General features: G+C 44.1%; 1 protein-coding gene across 1 annotated transcript in view; it reads right to left on the reverse strand.

Moving 5' to 3' along the window:
* The window catches only part of kif25 (kinesin family member 25), a 171,603-nt gene that overhangs the window by 130,502 nt on the left and 18,125 nt on the right, over nt 1-22,976 (reverse strand). Inside the window, exons 2-4 of the mRNA XM_073050272.1 lie at nt 22,582-22,743; nt 19,093-19,313; nt 257-392 (exon numbers count right to left, since the gene is read on the reverse strand). Coding sequence (XP_072906373.1) covers nt 257-392; nt 19,093-19,313; nt 22,582-22,743 — 519 coding nt within the window. The remainder of the gene's footprint in view (nt 1-256; nt 393-19,092; nt 19,314-22,581; nt 22,744-22,976) is intronic.

The following is a 22,976-nucleotide window of genomic DNA, read 5'->3' on the forward strand; positions in this document are numbered from 1 at the left end:
ATAAGTGTCAAAAAAGCCAAATTAAATCCACTGTGATTCAATAGTGAAAACAATAAAACATGAAAACTTCTGGGGGGGGTGAATACTTTATATAGGCACTGTATATAGTATGCATACTTTGATAATAAATTTACTTTGAAATCACACATCCCACAATTTGCTTCACATACCAAAATCTGTCAAGCTTGGGAACGTGAAACAGTTTTTATTTGAAGGAAAAACTTTTTCAAATTATATTTAATAGCATTATGCTTACGATTCACATCCAGATTGTTTACATGTTGCTTTTCAGTTACAGCTAAAAATTCCTTCAAAGCTGTCTTGTACTTCTCCTGAAACTTCTCAAAGTCTTTAGCCAGTGACTGCAAGGACTTTAGCTCTTGCTTCAAGCCCTGCTCAAGTACAGATGAAACAAAATTATTGAGAAGGACTTGAAAACACAGCAAACATTTTATTACAAGATATATGGTGAGAAATTCATGTTATTTTAACATCTTAAAATACTATGTATGTATATTATATTGACCGTTGTTCATGTAAAATTACAGTCAGTAAAAACTATATAAAAATATTTTAAATCCTCCATATAAGCACTATTGTAGAAAATAGAATAGTATAGTATAGGAATATGTCATATTGAACTAATGAAACAAGCAATTATAACTAATAACTAAACTACTGTAATTCCTTCAATGAGAGAGGAGGGAGGAAAGGGGTGGGGAGGGGCATATGAGAACAGAGGAGGGAGGAGGGAGAGAGGGGATGAGGGTGAGAAAGATGCCAATACCAGTCCAGATGGTGTCATTCAGAAAATGATGATACTTAGTCAGTTAAATAGTGAACTTTAAAATAATTGAACCTTACTGCTTTACAAATAAAAAACGTTTATTTTTCAGCTACCTCCACACATATGGAAATGAAAAGCGCAGATTAACTATTTTGATGGCTGAATGTGTTTTAGAACTTTTGTATGTGTATGTGGATTTAAATGAACTCATCTTCTTTACAGTCTTATAAAATATTACTTCTGAAGAAATCTGAGAAATATAAACTCTTGTCAGGCTTCCAGCTGGGTACAGGTATCGATTATAACCAAAGTTTTGGTAACAAACACTACCATCTTCTTCGGGGACAACAGAGGTGGCAGAGTTTGACATAAAAACGTCAGTTATATTTCATATCTGCACCTGGCTGGAAGCCCGAGAAGTGTATATCCATCATATACGCCAGGAAAGCACTAGATTGTTTAAATAAATTGAGAAAATTTATTACAGTGAAGGGAGCTTTACATCCTACTTAAGTCTACTCATTAAAAACAGTGACAAATCCATTCTTCCAGCACAGTAGACCATCAAATACACATCCAAGTGTACACTCTCCAGTCCATTCACATCATTCCAGTAATGTGGAGACCAGAACCGTACTTGGCTTTCAAGCTGCGATCGCAATGTTATACATGTTCTCAAGCCTATCATCCCTACAGGGGCATAAGCCACTGACTGCAGCTTGTTCAAGTTGTCCCAGGCATAGCCAATCTTCAAAAATCCTTCCTCTCCCAGGGATGAGGTCTTTGGAGCTTCTGTTGGTGTTTCTGTAGCACCGTTTTTTTATAAATGGAATGGGTTGCTAGCCCCATGCCCAACCCTCCTTTTGTAGTCTGTCCTGGAACTATCCTTGAGAGAGTTGTATTTAGTACTGTTTGTGCATGGTTCTAATATAACATCTCTGCTCATCAAATTTTTGCATTAGCTAACACTAATTAGGGGTCAATTACTTTACTAACTTTGAAGTATCACAGGCTATTAGCTTGTAGTTTCCATTGACTTTTACCACCTCTACTGTGAATGGTGATTGATCATGCAAATAAGGAATATGAACATACACAATTTACCAGTTGGTCAATATCTGTAATATTAGCTCTGTTTTACACTGTCCAAAGATATACAAGTACTGTCTCCAGAAATACTGCTCAGTACTTCCAATATTCTCATCCAGATTTCCAAATTCTGTACTGTTGTTCTTTTTGTTTCTGTCTCTTGTTTTTATTCATTTCCTCCAGTCAAATCAGATGTAATTCATTGCCCTCTCTCAGCAGGCACAATCACAACTTATGTCATTCAGTCTTTCTTGATCTCTGCTCCATCTAGGTATTCCCACTGTTACGACTGTGCCCCAACTCTGAGGGGCCGAAGGGTACAAAGTAGCCCCCTCCTTTTTGAGAATTGCAAGATCGCTATTAATTCAGGTCAGGAGACCCAGGAAATGAGAAAGAGGTGTTTGGAATGTGTCCTGGCCTCCGCGATACAAAGCCACGGATAACAGCCATTGTCTCTTGGAGACGGAATTGTGTATTGGGTACTGTACTACTGTACTATTCCCTCAGGGAATGATCAGAGGGGGCTGGTTGAGGGATTGCATCATCCCAACCTGATTGACATCTGAGACCCCGTGAGGAAGGATAAAAGACGGTCTGGGGAACAATCCCTTTAGACGCACCAGGAGAAACGCTAGAAATCCCGTGACAGTGTTTAATAGCGACAGCCGGTGGAGGGCCCACGTGTGTCCTTTCCCGTTGCCGGGATTGGGGCCTTACCATGGAAGATGGCTTAGCAAAAGAAAGAGGTCACCACCAATGGAACTCTGGAAGGATCGACATCATAAAAGGAAAAGCTGGCAAGTTCTAAAAATCTGTCTCTCTAGACTCCAACCAAAAGCTGCAGCCTGAATGAACTAAAGTGACTTTTATATTTCCATCGGACAATACATTATCCCCTAGACAACGATAGAGCTATTTCTTATTGATTATTTTTATACCCGCGCTTTTAGATTTAGTATTGACAACGTATACTATCTGTATGTTTGCATTGATATTATTTTTGTGCATTTTTATCAATAAATACTGTTAAAAATAGTACCATCAGACTTCAACGGACCTCTCTATCTTTGCTGGTAAGTGACCCAGTTACGGGGTACGTAACAACTTGGGGGCTCGTCCGGGATTTGATACCAAATTGGGGGGCCAGTGAATCGGGCTTGTAAGTCCAAACTTGGATCTGGTACGCGGGTAGCCAGACAGGAAACCAGCAAAGATGGACGTGGATGAATTTATAGAAAACCCGACTCTGGAGGTGCTAGAGGCGGCCACCAAGTCAGAATTAATAAATATTGCAAAAGGACTAAGCCTTGCAGAAGTGAGGTTGTCGATGAAAAAGCGGGAGGTGTGGAGGGCCATAACTCAGTATTATATTGGGAAGAATGTGTTTTCAGCTGAGGTATTGGAAAATATCCCTGAAAAGGTACCCGCTAGTGGGATGGCTCAGTTAGAGTTGGAGAAATTAAGGTTGGAACATGAAATTAAATTAAAGCAGCTGGAAGCAGCTGAGAAAGCAAAAGACAGGGCCGAAAAGGAAAAAGAGCAGCAAAGAGCCGAAAAGCAACGGGAGCATGCGCTCCAGCTAAAGGAGTTAGAGGTGAAAAGGGAGCAGGACAGAGCTGAGAAACAAAGGGAGCATGAAGTGCAGTTAAAACAGCTGGAAGCAGCTGAAAAAGAGAGGGAGAGAGCTGAGAAAGAAAAGGAAAGAGTCGAGAAGGAGGGGGAGGCAGAGAAACAGAGGCAACATGACTTGGATATGGAGAAGTTAAGGCAAGAGCGAAGAGCACAAGGGTCAGACCGAGAGGAGCGGTTTAATGTTAGTCGGGAGTTGAGGGTAGTACCTCCGTTCGAGGAGACGGATGTTGATAGTTATTTCTTGCTTTTTGAAAAGGTGGCAGTGAATCAGAAGTGGCCCAAAGAGCAGTGGGTGGCGCTGTTACAAAGTGTGTTAAAAGGGAAGGCACAACGAGCATATGCGGCGTTGTCCATGGAGGAGGAAGAGGTGGAGAATTATGCCAAAGTAAAGGAGGCCATTCTCCGGACTTACGAATTGGTACCTGAAGCGTATAGACAAAAGTTCAGAAATTTAAAGAAAGGGTGGAATCAGACGTATACCGAGTTTGCCTATGAGAAGGGGGTGCTCTTGGATCGCTGGTGTACAGCAGAAATAGTGGAAGAGGATTTTTGGCGTCTCAGGGAGTTAATTCTGATTGAAGAATTTAAAGGTTGTGTTTCAGAGGATATCCGGATGTATTTGAATGAGAAGCCGAATAAGTCCATCTCCGAATTTGCTAGGTTCGCAGATGAATATGCCCTAACCCACAAGACAAAGTTTTCCTCGAATAAAAGTTACCAGAGAGACCGTGGGAATGATAGAGAAAGCCCGCCGGCTGAGGCAGAGGTCCCGCCGGGAGCTAGTGGTAAGATTGAGGAGGAGAGGCAAGACGGCCAGAGATTTCCGGGCTTGACCTGTTTTAATTGTGGAAAGGGGGGGACATATTGCATCTAGGTGCTTTGCTCCGAGGAAGGAGACAGGAAAAGGGAAAGCAGCAGTCCCTATAGGATGTGCCGTGGTAATCAGTAAATCGACAAGAGAGCCCGGGGTAGACAGAGTACGAGAAGGGTCTGAGACTTGTATGTCAAACGGAACCATGTCTGTCAGAGAGGGAGACCCACCAGTTCCCGTGCGGATTTGGAGAGACACGGGAGCTGAACTGTCATTGATTAGCAGTAAGGTACTGGATTTTGGTCGCAAGACGGGAATGGTATAGGAAAATGGTATAGGAATGGTATGTGAAAGGAATAGGAAAAGGGACAGAAACGGTACCCTTGCATAGGATCATTATGAATTGTGAGCTGGTATCTGGACCAGTTGAAATGGGGGTGCAATCAGAATTCCTGAGAACTGACGCGGACGTCCTTCTGGGTAATGATTTAGCCGGTGGTAAGGTTTGGTCAGCAATGAAGCTGACGAGACAGCCGGTGGAGGTCCCGCCCCTAGATTCCAAGATCTATCCCGCATGCGCGATCACTCGCAGCATGTCGAGAAAGGCAGCTGAGAATGAGAGCAGTTTAAATCCGGCCAGTATCGATTTGGCCAAGACGTTTTACCGACCCTGTACCACAAGGGTTTAGAGGGTGGTAAAACAAAGAGTAGTAAAGTGAAAGAGAGTAAGGGAGAGGAGGTAGACCTGCCCTTAGTGAGGCACGAAATAAAGATAAGAAACAGATAAAGCTGTTAAAAAGTCCAGGGTTGGACATGGATGATCTGTCTGGTTTGGCAAAACTGTTTGAAGAAGTTGAAAATTATAAAGGTGTTCCCGATAATGAAATGAGGGCAGTCCTAGATGAAAAGGATGCCATTACCTTGAAGAAGTCTGCTGGGTTGGCAGATGAGGTTGTTTCAGCCCGCGGGGTTGAGTATACTCCGGAAGGGAGTTGCCCAGAGAGTAGCTGGGAGGATCAGGGGAATTTAGAATTTGAACAGGGTACGGGTATTGAAAGCCTGGAAGAGGCAAATGTCCCATTTGAGTGTGTCCAAGATGCGGATGCACATGGTACTGAACCTAGTAATGGAGCTCAGAAAAAGTCTGAGGTATTTGATTCAGTTGAAAAGGAATGCAGTCCTTGTGGGTCAGATGGACTTGGTTCAGTGAAGAAAGGGTTAACCTTGGTACTAGTGGGAAGTGAGAGTTCCCAGTTGTTCGTGCTCGAAGGTGTGTTAAAAGTTAGTGAGGAGATAAAAGGTGGTGAGGTGAATATTATTATTGAAGGAAAAGGGAAAAGTGTAGTTTCCAAATTGAATGAAGAAAATTTAAAGTCTGGATTGATGTCAGAAGCCACAACCAGGCTACAGAGACAATGGCTTGGTACCGCAGTGCCTGTGGATCAATTACAGGTTGAGTTGGAAGGTAAAGGGGCCCCACACGCTATTGTTATTCCAGAGTGTGGTGTGAAACCGCAGAATTCGAAATGCTGTTTGAACAAAGAAGGACCGCTGGCATTGAGAACTAATCGCCTGAAGGGTCCCGAAGAGAAAACTAGCAACTTGTGTAAAATTAAAGAATTGTGTGGAAATTCAGGTCTAAGTTTGGAACACATTGTTGATAAAATAACTCCTATGAAAGGAGCAGGCGAAAGCCTATTTCGCCACGGGGCACAAGCTCACCATGTGGGAATTAACTGGAAAAGAGGTGAGGGTTAATGGGACGCCATTTTTAAATAGCAGAAGCCAGTTTTAAGGGATTTCGACAAAGCATGTGAATAATAAAGACAACCCCCATGGAAGCTTGACTGTTAAGTTTGAAAGTAACATAAAGATTAGTATTTGCATGAACTTTTGTAGTATACACGTAAGCTAAGATCACAACTCTTTAGTTTTTGTTTGCTGAAGGAAAGAAAAAAAAAATAGGTGGTTATTAAATTGGAGTCTGATGCTACAAGACTTTAGTAAGGTACAAGATGTTAAGATATTAAAGGAAGTGACAATGTAATCGTTAACTGTTTAGATGCTGAATTGAATGTATAACTGTATTACTATGTAGTGGAGAAAAAAAACTTTTGTATTGTGTTAGATTCTAAAATCCTGTAAGACTCTGTATTACTTCGTTTTTACCGATGGTAAAAACGCATTGAAGAAAGGGGGTGTTATGACTGTGCCCCAACTCTGAGGGGCCGAAGGGTACAAAGTAGCCCCCTCCTTTTTGAGAATCGCAAGATCGCTATTAATTCAGGTCAGGAGACCCAGGAAATGAGAGAGAGATGTTTGGAATGTGTCCTGGCCTCCGCGATACAAAGCCACGGATAACGGCCATTGTCTCTTGGAGACGGAATTGTGTATTGAGTACTGTACTATTCATAGAAGCCCTCAGGGAATGATCAGAGGGGGCTGGTTGAGGGATTGCATCATCCCAACCTGATTGACATCTGAGACCCCGTGAGGAAGGATAAAAGACGGTCTGGGGAACAACCCCTTTAGACGCACCAGGAGAAACGCTAGAAATCCCGTGACAGTGTTTAATAGCGACAGCCGGTGGAGGGCCCACGTGTGTCCTTTCCCGTTGCCGGGATTGGGGCCTTACCACGGAAGACGGCTTAGCAAAAGAAAGAGGTCATCACCAACGGAACTCTGGAAGGATCGACATCATAAAAGGAAAAGCTGGCAAGTTCTAAAAATCTGTCTCTCTTGACTCCAACCAAAAGCTGCAACCTGAATGAACTAAAGTGACTTTTATATTTCCATTGGACAATACATTATCCCCTAGACAACGATAGAGCTATTTCTTATTATTATTATACCCACGCTTTTAGATTTAGTATTGATGACATATTATCTGTATGTTTGCATTGATATTATTTTTGTGAATTTTTATCAATAAATACTGTTAAAAATAGTACCATCAGACTTCAACGGACCTCTCTATCTTTGCTGGTAAGTGACCCAGTTACGGGGTACGTAACACCACTGTCCCCTTCATCCCTCCCTTGTCTCCACAAATAAAACAGCTACTTCATAAAACATTCCCAATTACAAGGAAAGATCAAAAACCTGAAATATTTACTTTTCTCTCCACAGATGTGTGCCTGACCTGCTGAATGCTTCTAGTATTTTCACTTTCACTGCAGATTTCCAGCATGTGCAGTGTTTTATTTCTCAAGATTCTAATAATAGCTAACATTTTGCTAAAAGATGCAATTACTGCTGAGGACAAACTACCTTGCTTTTGACCGTTAGAACAGAGATGAGGAATTTCTTCAGTCAGAGGGCGGTGAATCTATGGATTTCATCGCCACAGACGGCTGTGGAGGCCAAGTCACTGGGTATATTTAAAGTGGAGGTTGATAACTTGATTAGTAAGGATACCAAAGGTCACGGGGAGAAGGCAGGAGAATGGGGTTAAGAGGGAAAATAAATTAGCCATGATTGAACGGCGGAGCAGAACCAAAAGGCCAAATGGCCCAGTTTTACTCCTATGTCTTATGGTCTTCATTGCTCACAAGTCAGTGGGAGAAGTGATCAGAACATATGGTGCATACAATGGAGCAAATGACCTCCAGTATTATAAATTTTCCTTGTTTTGGTGATCCTAAGGTAATTAGATAACTGACGAAGGCAAGCTTTCAGCTCATGTGAAACTAATTGTGCCAACAATTCTCCGTCACAAAAAATAGTGATTTGCATGGAATGTACAGAGTATGAACTCACAAAGTTGGGATGAAACATGATAATTAGCTAAGCAGAACAGCATTTACCTTTATTGCTGCAGACAGTTGAATACTGACATCTCTCTGAATCACTTGCATATCCTCTAAATGCCTGTGTGAACACGTTGCTTCTCTACTGTCTCTCACTGATCCATGACACTATGTAAACAGATTAACACTTACACGGTCATGGAATTAATTTAATAATATATTTATTCTTTTCATTACATACTACTTAGCAAAAGTATAAAATATGCAATGCAGTAATATCATCTAATATAAATTATGTGTAAGAAAAACTGCTAAATAAAGAATTTTTAAAAATGTACTATGACTTTTACATATAATGACACTCACCCTCATGGTTTAGGATAAAGGGAAGACAGTACAAGATTTTCAAGTGATAGTCAATAGATATTACACATTATTGTGAATGTACAAAGACATTTGACTGAAATTGCATTTTAGATCTGATATTGTACGAGTAACAGGATAAAACTATCTCCTGTTGTTCTTTCAGAACACTGTTACTAGCAAGTTATTCAGTCACTTTTCAGGCAACCAATTTATACCTGAGAAAGGTGTAATGTTGCAATAATCAAGATTCAAATTCACTTATCACATGTACGTTAAACATACAGTGATATGCATCGATTACATTAACAATTAACACACCTAGGATGTGATCCTCCACAATATTCCGGGTGGGTATTTAAACTGGAGGTGGCAGTGTTTTTTTTACGAGGTTGAGTTGCACGCTCGACATCAACCCAACACAGATGGTACAGGAGTCACTGGATCGACATCAACCCGGCACAGGAGCAGTCTGTCACTGGATCGAACTCGCTAATCTCACTGTGCCACCAGCCAACTGGAACGGGGGGGGGGGGGGGGGCGGGATCGGGGGGAATCTTACTAAGAAAAATTTAAGCCAAATACAAAGTTAAACACTCAACACAGTGTCAATAGCAATGACTTAAAATGGCGTTCGGCGTCGCGATCTGACTTAAAATGGCGGACAGCGTTCTCCTTCCTCGGTTTGTAAGTACGGATTGTCCGTAAGTCGGACCTTCGTAACTCGGGGACTACCTGTATTCCCTTCACATTAACTTAACATATTACTATATATGATACTGCCTGGAGGATGTTGCAGCCATTCAAGGTGTGCTTGACTTGCTGCAAGAAGAAAACATAGCTTGAATAACCCTATCTTGTATGGTATATAAAAAGGAAACATTACTTTCGCAAGTTTCAGGTGAAGCAGAGCATTTTCAGTTTCTAGCTGAACAATCCTTTCTTCCTTACCCTGAAATTACAGAAGACAAGGGATTTTTAAAAATTTACTTCTCAGCCAATGGTGTATCTTAAAACAATCTAAAGGCAAAATGCATCAGACTTTGGAACGTGCATTAAAAACAAAAAGTACTGGGAACACTGAGCAGGTCAAACAGCAAAGATCAGCATGAGATTACTGCTTCAGGTTGATAGGACAGATTCAGATTTTTAAAAATTGCGTTTCACAGTTGCACATACTCAGTTATTTATCTGCATATATTATGCACAAGACTGATGCAAGTAATCCTGAGGCACTGCCCCTAAGTGTTACAGTCACATCTGCACAGCACCAGGTCAGAATTGTACATCACATGAACAAGCCCTTTGGCTCAACACATCCATCTCATCCTTTTTGACCATCTATATTATCCCGCATTCTTCAATGTCTTGCCTATTTGAATGTCTGTCCAAATGCCTCTTAAGTGTAGTATCTGACTCCACCATTTCCTCTAGTAGGAAGTTTCAGACAGCAGTTTCTGTGTAAAAATTTTACCCCTCACATTCCCTTTAAAACTCCTTCCTCTTCTATGGCCTTATGTTTTTGATAATGCGACCATAGGAGAAAGATTCTGATTACCTGCCTATTAATTTAACATATCTTTATCACTTCCTGAGCTTCCTTTGCTCCAAGGAAAACAAGCCCAGCCAATGCAATCTCTCCCCAGAGCCAAAGTGCTTCAATCCAGGCAACACAGTGGTGAATCTCTACCATATCATTAAGGTTAGAGCTCTTGGCTTTAGAGCAAAATGTACACTCTTGTATTGGGGGCACAAGAGACTAGAATAAGGAGCAACACCAAAGTGCCAGAGGAACTGTTTTGGCATCCATATTAAAGTGGCATAAACTTGCATTGTATATGGTTCAGTGCACTAATATTGGTTTAATTCCTGAGATAAAGGAGTTGTCTCATAAGGAAACATTGAACAGGGTTGGCCAATACTCATGTAAGTTTGATGGACACATTCACTTGGACAGCCAAGTGCAGAGAAAAGCGGTCATCTTGATTCTCTTTTCGCAGATGTTGCTTTTACTGCTGAATGTGCTCAGCATTTATTTTAGCACTTGTAGTGCTTTTTTTGTGTTTTAAAACTGAGGGGTGTGGTAGGGTGGATGCTTTGTACTGGGGAGCAAGGTTCCAGAAGGAGAGGGGGTTTAAACTGCTGGGTGTTAACATATTGGATTATCTGTCCTGGGCCCAGCACACAGAAGCAATCACAAGGAAAATGCACCAGTATCTTTACTTCTTTAGGAGGTTAAGAATGTCACCAAACACTAACAAACTTGCACAGATGTTCTGTTGAAAGTATCCTGACTGGTTGCATCATGGTCTGGTACAGCAATCGAAATGTGCAGGAATATAAGAAGCTTTAGAGAGTATAGGACTTGGCCCAGTACATCACAGACACATCCCACCCACCATCAATACTATCTTACAGAAGGTACTAGCTCATGGCCTACATCCATCAAAGATCCCAGTTATCCGGGCCATGCCACCTTCTCACAGCTACCATCAGGCAGGAGAACATAGAACATAGAATAGCACAGCACATTACAGGCCCTTCGGCCCATAACGTTGTGCCAACCCTCAAATCCTGCCTCCCATATAACCCCCCTCCACCTTAAATTCCTCCGTAGTCCTGTCTAGTAGTCTCTTAAACTTCACTAGTGTATCTGCCTCCACCGACTCAGGCAGTGCATTCCACGCACCAACCACTCTCTGAGTGAAAAACCTTCCTCTAATATCCCCCTTGAACTTCCCTCCCCTTACCTTAAAGCTATGACCTCTTGTACAGAGCAGTGGTGCCCTGGGGAAGAGGCGCTAGCTGTCCACTCTGTCTATTCCTCTTAATATTTTGTACACCTCTATCATGTCTCCTCTCATACTCCTTCGCTCCAAAGAGTAAAGACCTAGCTCCCTTAATCTCTGATCATAATCCATACTCTCTAAACCAGGCAGCATCCTGGTAAATCTCCTCTGTACCCTTTCCAATGCTTCCACATCCTTCCTATAGTGAGGCGACCAGAACTGGACACAGTACTCTAAGTGTGGCCTAACTAGAGTTTTATAGAGCTGCATCACTACATCGCGACTCTTAAACTCTATCCCTCTACTTATGAAAGCTAACACCCCATAAGCTTTCTTAACTACCCTATCTACCTGTGAGGCAACTTTCAGGGATCTGTGGACATGTACTCCCAAATCCCTCTGCTCCTCTACACTACCAAGTATCCTGCCATTTACTTTGTACTCTGCCTTGGAGTTTGTCCTTCCAAAGTGTACCACCTCACACTTCTCCGGGTTGAACTCCATCTGCCACTTCTCAGCCCACTTTTGCATCCTATCAATGTCTTTCTGCAATCTTCAACAATCCTCTACACTATCTACAACACCACCAACCTTTGTGTCGTCTGCAAACTTGCCAACCTACCCATCTACCCCCACATCCAGGTCGTTAATAAAAATCACGAAAAGTAGAGGTCCCAGAACAGATCCTCGTGGGACACCACTAGTCACAACCCTCCAATCTGAATGTACTCCCTCCACCACAACTCTCTGCCTTCTGCAGGCAAGCCAATTCTGAATCCACCTGGCCAAACTTCCCTGGATCCCATGCCCTCTGACTTTCTGAATAAGCCTACCGTGTGGAACCTTGTCAAATGCCTTACTAAGATCCATGTAGCTCACATCCACTGCACTACCCTCATCTATATGCCTGGTCACCTCAAAGAACTCTATCAGGCTTGTTAGGCACGATATGCCCTTCACAAAGCCATGCTGACTGTCCCTGATCAGACCATGATTCTCTTATTGCCCATAGATCCTATCTCTAAGAATCTTTTCCAACAGCTTTCCCACCACAGACGTCAGGCTCACTGGTCTATAATTACCCGGACTATCCCTACTACCTTTTTTGAACAAGGGGACAACATTCGCCTCCCTCCAATCCTCCGGTGCCATTCCCATGGACAACGAAGACATAAAGATCCTAGCCAGAGGTTCAGCAATCTCTTCCCTCGCCTCGTGGAGCAGTCTGGGGAATATTCCGTCAGGTCCCGGGGACTTATCCATCCTAATGTATTTTAACAACTCCAACACCTCCTCTCCCTTAATATCAACATGCTCCAGAACTTCAACCTCGCTCATATTGTCCTCACCGTCATCAAGTTCCCTCTCAGTGGTGAATACCGAAGAGAAGTATTCATTGAGAACCTCGCTCACTTCCTCAGCCTCCAGGCACATCTTCCCACTTTTATCTCTAATCGGTCCTACCTTCACTCCTGTCATCCTTTTGTTCTTCACATAATTGTAGAATGCCTTGGGGTTTTCCTTTACCCTACTCGCCAAGGCCTTCTCATGCCCCCTTCTTACTCTTCTCAGCCCCTTCTTAAGCTCCTTTCTTGCTACCCTATATTCCTCAATAGACCCATCTGATCCTTGCTTCCTAAACCTCATGTATGCTGCCTTCTTCCACCTGACTAGATTTTCCACTTCACTTGTTTCCTTCATGGTTCCTTCACTCTACCATTCTTTATCTTCCTCACCGGGACAAATTTATCCCTAACATCCTGCAAGAGATCGTAAAACATCGTCCACATGTCCATAGTACATTTCCCTGCAAAAACATCATCCTAATTCACACCCGCAAGTTCTAGCCTTATAGCCTCATAATTTGCCCTTCCCCAATTAAAATTCTTCCTGTCCTCTCTGATTCTATCCTTTTCCATGATAATGCTAAAAGCCAGGGAGCGATGATCACTGTCTCCCAAATGCTCACCCACTGACAGATCTGTGACCTGACCCAGTTTGTTACCTAATACTAGATCTAGTATGGCATTCCCCCTAGTTGGCCTGTCAACATACTGTGACAGGAATCCATCCTGGACACACTTAACAAACTCTGCCCCATCTAAACCCTTGGAACTAATCAAGTGCCAATCAATATAAGGGAAGTTGAAGTCACCCATGATAACAACCCTGTTATTTTTACACCTTTCCAAAATCTGCCTCCCAATCGGCTCCTCAGTAGCTCTGCTGCTACCAGGGGGCCTATAGAATACCCCCAGTAGAGTAACTGCTCCCTTCCTGTTCCTGACTTCCACCCATACCAATTCAAAAGAGGATCCTGCTACATTACCCACTCTTTCTGCAGCTATAATAGTATCCCTGACCAGTAATGCCACCCCTCCTCCCTTTTTCCCCTCTCTCTATCCCTTTTAAAGCACTGAAATCCAGGAATATTGAGAATCCATTCCTGTCCTGGTGCCAGCCAAGTCTCCGTAATGGCCACAACATCATAATTCCATGTATGTATCCAAGCTCTCAGTTCATCACCTTTGTTCCTAATGCTTCTTGCATTGAAGTACACACACTTTAGCCCTTCTACCTTACTACCTTTACACCCTTTATTCTGCTTTTCTTTCCTCAAAACTTCTCTGTATGTTAGATCTGGCTTTACTCCATGCAGTTCTTTCACTGCTCATTCGCTCCGGGTCCCATCCCCCTTGCAAATTAGTTTAAATCCTCCCGAACCATGCTAGCAAACCTACCTGCAAAGATATTGCTCCCCCTCAAGTTCAGGTGCAACCCATCCAATCTGTACAGGTCCCACCTTCCCCAGAAGAGATTCCAGTGATCCAAAAATCTAAAACTCTGCCCCCTGCACCAACTCCTCAGCCACACATTCAACTGCCATCTCCTCCAATTCTTACCATCACTATCACGTAGCACTGGCAGCAGTCCTGAGTCTTGAGGTCCTGTTCTTCCGCCTTCTGCCTAATTCCCGAAACTCACACTGCAGGACTTCATCCCTCTTCCTGCCTATGTCGTTGGTATCAACATATATCATGACTTGTGGTTGCTTTCCCTCTCGTACCAGGATGTCATGCACCCGGTCAGAGGCATCCCGGACCCTGGCACCCAGGAGGCAACAAACCATGTAGGTGTCCTTTTCATGTCCACAAAATCTCCGGTCTGCTCCCCCTGACTATAGAGCATATATGTCAAACTCAAGGCCCGCAGGCCAAATCCGGCCCACGGTGGAATTATCTTCGGCCCGCGAGATAATATCTAATTACTATTAAAGCTGGCCCCAGTAATCGAAGCGCCTATGGCGTATGATATGGCTAATGCTGAGTTTATTCAGGTACCAGGTTTTCAGGGTTTTTAGTGTTTATTCGGCAGTCTTCTTCATAAGAAACGGAATTTGTAAAGTGAAACACTTTGTAGTTATAGCAGAGACTGAGACACATGAGAGCAGGCTGAAAAAACGGAGGCAACGAAAGCTGCGTTCGCACGCGTCCGACTGATCTGGCCCGCATGAAGCTGCATTTTGCTCAATCCGGCCCATGACCTAAAATGAGTTTGACACCCCTGCATAGAGTCTCCAATGACGACAGATCTGTTCTTCTCCGTCCCACCCTTCTGCACCACAGGGTCAGACTCAGTGCCAGAGGCACTGCCACCGTGGCTCACACCTGGTCGGTCATCCTCGCCAACAGCATCCAGGACGATAAACTTATTATTTTACTTATTATTTGGGGGAATGGCTACAGGGGTGCACTGCACTATCTGTCTACTCACCTTCACTTTCCCCCCTCTGTCACCCAACGACCTGCTTCCAGCAGCCTAGGTGTGACTACCTCCCCGTAGCTCTCATCTATGACTACCTCATTCTCCCTTATGAGTCGAAGGTCATCCAGCTGTTGCTCCAGATTCCTTACACGGTCTTCCAGATCGCCCAGCCACATGCACTTCTGGCAGATGTGACTCTGTGGGAGAGGGGAGTTCCCCCAAGACTGTCACATCTCACAGGAGAGGCACATCACCGTCTCAGGAGGCATTGTAAAGCCTAACTGGGAGCAAGCTCGTCCTCTGCCTCTTCTCATCGAAGCCTCTCGAGTCAAAGCCTCAAATCTCCACTCGTTCACTGGCCCACTCACTCACTGGCCGCTTAGGAAGTACAGAAGCATGAAGAACCAGACCACCAGGTTCAAGTACATTTACTTCCCTTCAACCATCTGGTTCTTGAACCAACCTGAACACTAGAATTTAGCAATATTATGACCACTTTGATCACTTCGCACCAAAATAGATTTTTAGCTCTAATTCCACATTCTTGTAAAAATTGTTTAGTTTATTTTTCTTGTCAACTGGTTATATCATATTATGTACCTGTGATACTGCTGTAAGTAAATCTTCCATTTCACTTGTGCATAAATAAATTCAACTTTGACCATTTCAGATAGAATGAGAGAAACTGCTTCAGATTTGTATAGCCCATCATGTTGGCACCAACAATGAGCACTTGAGTATAGTAATCCCTATTTCCCTCACGCATTCCCATCAACCCTGTATCACCTGCAAATCATCTACCCGTGAGTAAATGTACCAACAGCCAACTAACCCAATAACTGATTTTTAAAGCAAACCTTTGAGATGTGGAAGGAAATCAGAACATCTAGGAGAGCCAGAAGGGGCCATGATAAGGCCTTGGCGGGCAGAATTAAGGAAAACCCCAAGGCATTCTACAAGTATGTGAAGAGCAAGAGGATAAGACGTGAAAGAATAGGACCTATCAACTGTGACAGTGGAAAAGTGTGTATGGAACCGCAGGAAATAGCAGAGGTACTTAATGAATACTTTACTTCAATATTCACTATGGAAAAGGAGCTTAGTGATTGAGGTGATGACTTGCAGCAGACTGAAAAGCTTGAGCATGTAGATATTAAGAAAGAGGATGTGCTGGAGTTTTTGGAAAGCATCAAGTTGGTTAAGTTACTGGGACCGGACAAAATATACCCTAGGCTACTGTGGAAGGTGAGAGAGGAGATTGCGGAGTCTCTGGCGATGATCTTTGCCAGGAGTTTCCGGAGGATTGGAGCATTGTGGATGTTGTTCCCTCATTCAAGAAAGGGAGTAGAGATAGCTCAGGAAATTATAGACAAGCGAGTCTTACCTCAGCGGTTGGTAAGTTGATGGAGAAGATCCTGTACATTTGGAGAGGTATAATATGATTAGGAGTAGTCAGCATGGCTTTGTCAAGGGCACATCATGCCTTAAGAGCCTGATTGAATTTTTTGAGGATGTGACTAAACACATTGATGAAGGAAGAGCAGGAGATGTAGTGTATGTGGATTTCAGCATGGCATTTGATAAGGTACCCCATGCAAGGCTTATTGAGAAAGTAAGGAGGCATAGGATCCAAGGGGACATTGCATTGTGGGTCCAGAACTGGCTTGCCCACAGAAGGCAAAGAGTGGTTGTAGACGGGTCATATTCTGCATGGAGGTCGGTCACCAGTGCAGTGCCTCAGGGATCTGTTCTGGGACCTTTACTCTTTGTGATTTATATAAATGACCTGGATGACGAAGTGAAGGGATAGGTTAGTAAGTTTGCTGATGACACAAAGGTTGGAGGTGTTGTGGATAGTGTGGAGGGCTGTCAGAGGTTACAGCAGGACATTGATAGGTCACAAAATTGGGTTGAGAAGTGGCAGATGGAGTTCAACCCAGGTAAGTGTGAAGTGGTTCATTTTGGAAGGTCAAATATGATGGCAGAATATAGTATTAATGGTAAGACTCTTGGCAGTGTGGAGAATCAGAAGGATCTTGGGGTCCGAGTCCACAGGACACTCAAAGCAGCTGTGCAGGTTGACTCTGTGGCCAAAAAGGCGTATGGTGTATTGGCCTTCATCAATCGTGGAATTGGATTTAGGAGATGAGAAGTAATGCTGCAGCTATATAGGACCCTGGTCAGACCCCATTTGGAGTACTGTGCTCAGTTCTGGTCACCTCACTACAGGAAGGATGTGGAAGCCATAGAAAGGGTGCAAAGGAGATTTACAAGGATGTTGCCTGGATTGGGGAGCATGCCTTACGAGATTAGGTTGAGTGAACTCGGCCTTTTCTCCTTGGAGCGACGGAGGATGAAAGGTGACCTGATAGAGGTGTATAAGATGATGAGAGGCATTGATCGTGTGGATAGTCAGAGGCTTTTTCCCAGGGCTAAATGGCTGCCACAAGAGGACACAGGTTTAAGGCGCTGGGGAGTAGGTACAGAGGAGGTATCAGGGGTAAGTTCTTTACACAGAGAGTGGTGAGTGCGTGGAATGGACTGCCGGCAACAGTGGCAGAGGTGGATACAATAGGGTCTTTTAAGAAGCTTTTAGATAGGTGCGTAGAGCTTAGTAAAATAGAGGGCTATAGGTAAGCCTAGTAATTCCTAAGGCAGGGATGTGTTCAGCACAACTTTGTGGGCCAAAGGGCCTGCATTGTGCTGTCGGTTTTCTAAGTTTCTATCTTTCTATGAAACCCATACAGATAAAAGCAGATGTTAGGATTGAACCAGGATCATTGGACCCCAGGGACAGTATGCTCCTGTCTCTCTCTCTCTCTCTCTCTCTCTCTCTCTCTCTCTCTCCATTCTAACACCCTGTTGCTGCATTTTAGTGAAGACTTCTTTTCCTTTATTCCCAGTCCTGAAAACTCTCTTCAACCTGAAATTCTTACTGTTTCTTTCACCACAGGTGCTACCAAACCTGTTGACTACCACATTTTTTTTTGCCTTTTATTTACCAGCTGAACATCGACGGCTCCTCAGTAGAGATCGTAAACAGCACCAAATTTCTTGGTGTTCACCTGGCGGAGAATCTCACCTGGTCCCTCAACACCAGCTCCATAGCAAAGAAAGCCCAGCAGCATCTCTACTTTCTGCGAAGGCTGAGGAAAGTCCATCTCCCACCCTCCATCCTCATCACATTCTACAGGGGTTGTATTGAGAGCATCCTGAGCAGCTGCATCACTGCCTGGTTCAGAAATTGCACCATCTCAGATCGCAAGACCCTGCAGCGGATAGTGAGGTCAGCTGAGAAGATCATCAGGGTCTCTCTTCCAGACATTTACACCACACGCTACATCCGCAAACAGCATTATGAAGGACCCCACGCACCCTCATACAAACTCTTCTCCCTCCTGCCGTCTGGGAAAAGGCACCAGAGCATTCGGGCTCTCACGACCAGACATGTAACAGTTTCTTCCCCCAAGCTATCAGACTCCTCAATACCCAGCGCCTGGACTGACACCTTACTGCCCTATTGTCCTGTTTATTAGTTATTGTAATACCTGCACTGTTTTGTGCACTTTACACAGTCCTGAGTAGGTCTGTAGTCTAGTGTAGTTTTTCTTTGTTTTTACATAGTTCAGTGTAGTTTTTGTTCTGTTTCATGTAACACCATGGTCATGAAAAACGTTGTCTCATTTTCACTGTGTACTGTACCAGCAGTTATGGTCGAAATGACAATAAAAGTGACTTGACTTGACCTGCCATTTGTTTTATTGTTCTTCATATTAATAAAAAAAATCCGGGCATTACTAGTCAAAGGCTGGTGATTGCTAGACAAAAAGTGTGAATTAATGTCAAAAGATGGGGATTATCAGTAACAATAATGGAGATTATTAGTCAAAAACTGGGGAACTGCTAGACAAATATTGAACTACCAGTTAAAAAAAAGATTGGGGAAAGGCTACTAGCTAAAGACTGGTGATTACTAGTCAAAAAAACACTCAAGCTCTGGAGATAACTAGCGAAAGCTAAAATTATGGATTAAGATTACAAGACGCTCCATCCACCCGGAGTTTGCGGCCAGGGCCACCATAAGCATCAGACCCCGTCCCCACTCACGCGCGTCGACCGCTCGAGCTGCCGGAGCCGTTGCTGCAGAAGCCGCTGCGCGCTCATGGCGAACGCCATCTGCCGACTCTCGCGCCCGGGCGGCCCTCTGCGCAGGCGCAATCCGCGCGGCTCGCACTCACCGCTCTGATTGAGCGAGAGGGGTTGCCCCCAATGGCGGCGGTGGGGTGAAACGCACGGGCTGGAAAATAAGACGGGTTTGCTGAACGTTTCTGATTAATAAGAACATTTATTTACTTTAGTAAGACCAGAGAATGCCGAGGACGCCCAACAGGCGAGGGCAGTGCCTGCGGGTAGAGAATGAGGTGAAGCGCAGTTGCTTGAACCGCCCGCTTACCCCATCATCCGCGATTCCCCTCTGGTATGCCCAGAATCACAGTTATAATCACTGACTTACTTGACGTGAAATGTGTTGTTTTGCGCTGTCAGTACAGTGCAAAAACATAACGTTATTGAAAATTCAAAAAATAAGTAGTGCAAAAGAAGTTATAATGAGATAGTGTTCATGGACCATTCAGAAATCTGATGGTGGAGGGGAGAAGCTGTCCCTGAATCGCTGAGTGTGGGTCTTCGGGCTCTTGTACCTAGCCCCCCCCCCCTCCCCGGTGGCGGTAATGAGAACAGGGCATATCCTGGATGGTGATGGTCCTCCTCTTGTCTGTGATGGAGCTGGCTGAAGCAACAACTTTCTACCGTCCCTTGAGATCCTGTACACTGGGGCTTCCATATCAGGCGCTGAAACAACCAGTCAGAATGCTCTCCACTATGTATAGAAATCCTTTTTCTGTAATTCTAGTGCCATCTCCTCCAAGGCCCCAGGGGTCTAGTCCCAAGAAACAACATCTGCCCATCTCCAACTTAAGTAAGTTTGTCCCTTCAAAATAAGTTACCTTGTTGTGGCTACTACATCTCTGATAATCCCCTATATCGTAAGACAGAATTAGCAATTCAACTCATGGAGTCTTTTCCACCATTTGAATATGGCTGATTTATTTTCCTTCTGAACCCCATTCTCCTGCCTTTTCCTGGTAAATTTTGGGAACCTTTCAACCTCCACTTTAAATATATCCAATGACTTGTCCATCCACAGGCATCTGTAGCAACAAATATCACAGATTCACCATCCCCTGGCAAAAGAAATTCCTCCTCATCTCTGTTCTAAAGTATGTCCTAGTATACTGAGGCTGTGCCATCTGTTCCTAGACTCTTCGACTATTTAAAGTCTCCTCTCTTAAGTTCACTCTATCTAGGCCTTTCACAAAATGCTGGAGGAACTCAGGCAATGTCTATGGACAAGAAAATCAGTCAACATTTCTGACCAAGACCCTTCATCAGGAGTGGAAAGGGAGGGGAAAGAAGCCAGAATAAGAAGGCGGGGGGGGGGAGGGAAGAGTACAAGCTGACAGGTGATAGATGAGATCAGGTGAAGGGGAGCTGGGTGGGCAATTGAGTGGAATGAAGTGAGAAGCTGGGAGGTGATAGGTGGAAGAGGTAAAAGATGAAGAAAGGGGAAAGAAGAGTGGACCTTGTGAGAAAGGGAAGGAGGAGGAGCACCAGTGGGAGGTGATGGACAGGTGAGAAGAGATAGGGTAAGAGGGGAGCCAGAATGAGAAATGGAAAAAGAGAAGGGAGAAATTACCAGGAGATTGGGAAATCAATCTTCATGCCATCAGGTAGGAGGTGGAATATGAAGTGTTGCTCCTCCAATTTGAGGATGGCCTCATCATGGCACTAGAAGAAGCCATGGACTGACATTTCAAAATGGGAATAGGAAGTCAGATTGAAATGGGTGGCCACCAGGAAATCCCACCTTTTGTGGTGGATGGAGTGAAAGTGCTCAATGAAGTGGTCCTCCAATCTGCATCAGGTCTCACCAGTGTAGAGGAGGCCCCACTGGGAGAACCGGTTAGAGTACATGACCCTAACAGACTCACTAGTGAAGTGTTGTCTCACCTGGAAGGACTGTTTGAGGTCCTGAATGGTGGTTGAGGGAAGGGGTTTAGAAGCAGATGTAGCAGTTGTCCTACTTTCAGGGATAAATGCCAGGAGGAAGATCAATAGGGAGGATGAATGGACAAGGGAGTCATATACAGAGTGATCCAATGGAAAATGTAGAGTGGCAGGAAAGGGAAAGATGTGCTTTGTGGGAGGATCCTGATGCAAATAGCAGAAGTTATAGAGAATAATATGCTGGATATGGAGTCTTGAGGTCTGGTGGTTAAGGACAAGGGAAACCTTATCTCTTTTATGGCAGAGAAAGATGAGGTGAGGGCAGATGTGTGAGAAATGGAAAAAATGCAGGTGAGGATAACATCGATGGCACTGGAAGAGAAATTCTGTTTACAAAAGGAGGTCATTTCAGATGTTTTGGAATGGAAAGCCTCATGAGCCTCATAGTGGAGGTAGAGGAACAAGAAAAGGAAATATTTTTACAAGACTGGTTGGAAAGAGGTACAGTGTGCTCAAGATAGCAGAGACAGTCTGTAGGTTTATCAGTAGATAGACTGACTCCAGAGATGGAGACAGAGAGATTGAGAAAGGGAAGAGAGGTGTCAAAGATAGACCAAGTAAATTTAAGGGCAGGGTAGAATTTGGAAGCAAAGTTGATGAAATTGACAAGCTCAGTATGGGTGCAGAAGCAGCGTCAGTGTGTTCATCAAAGTAGTGGAGAAAAAGTTGGAAAGCATTTTCATGGAAGTCATGGAACATGGAAAATTCCATGTAGTTGATGAAAAGGCAAGTGTAGCTGGGCCCATGCAGGTGCCAGTGGTAATTCTTGAATTTGGAGGAAGTTGGAGGAGCCAAAAGAGAAATTGTTGAAGATGAAAACCAGTTCAGTCAGACAATTGTGGAGAAGTGGAGAGATTTAAGGTTTTCCTGATGGTGATAGGAGTGTATGGGGACTGGATGTCCATAGTGACAATCAGGTGATCAGATCCAGAGAACAAAGGTGAGGCCTCTGCTGAGGACAGAATGTTCTGCACAAGGAGGGGAAGGTTAGAGAGGTAGAGAGGAGCTGAAGGTGGGGAGTGGTGGTGGGAGAAGAGCAGTGACAAACACTCTTTGGTGTTCCGCTCCATAATGTACTGGTTAGGCACAGGAGTAGGTTCAGCCAGAGACTCATTCCACCGAGATGCATCACTGAGCGTCATAGGAAGTCATTCCTGCCTGTGGCCATCAAACTTTACAACTCCTCCCTCGGAGTGTCAGACACCCTGAGCCAATAGGCTGGTCCTGGACATACTTCCACTTGGAATAATTTACTTATTATTATTTAATTATTTTGGTTTTATAGTGCTATATTTCTACACCATTCTTGGTTGGAGCGACTGTAACAAAACCCAATTTCCCTCGGGATCAATAAAGTATGTCTGTCTGTCTGTCTTGGCCTGGAGGTGGAGGTGGCCAAGGTCAAACAGGTGCCTGAGCTTCAGGCAATGGGATTAATGGTTTGGAGAATGAGACAGTAGGGTCTGCGACCTGCCAGAAGTCCATCCCTGAGGGGGCAGGGGCCACGGCTGGTTGAGTGCTGAGTAATAGCCAAGGTCTGAGTTGAGGTAACAGGGGCCGTAATCTGCTGGAGGCTGAGGTCCGAGCTAGAGCCAGTAGGGCTACTGTCTGGATATTGGCAATCTTCTGATCCTGCAAATAAGGAAGGAGGAAAACCAGGCAGTTGAAGTCATTGATCTGGTGGATGGTGAAGTCTCAGAGAGATCCATGGCAGAAGGTGGAATGTGTGGCTCAGAGCAGTGACAGAGAAAGAGACAGGGCTCACAGATATCTCTGGATGGCAGTGAGAGTGGCATATAGAATGCAGAGGGAGAAGCTATGTGAGAAGCAGTCAATTAAATTCAGTTACTTGAGATTCTTAACAC

Source organism: Hemitrygon akajei, chromosome 7, assembly GCF_048418815.1.
Source record: "Hemitrygon akajei chromosome 7, sHemAka1.3, whole genome shotgun sequence".
Taxonomy (NCBI): domain Eukaryota; kingdom Metazoa; phylum Chordata; class Chondrichthyes; order Myliobatiformes; family Dasyatidae; genus Hemitrygon; species Hemitrygon akajei.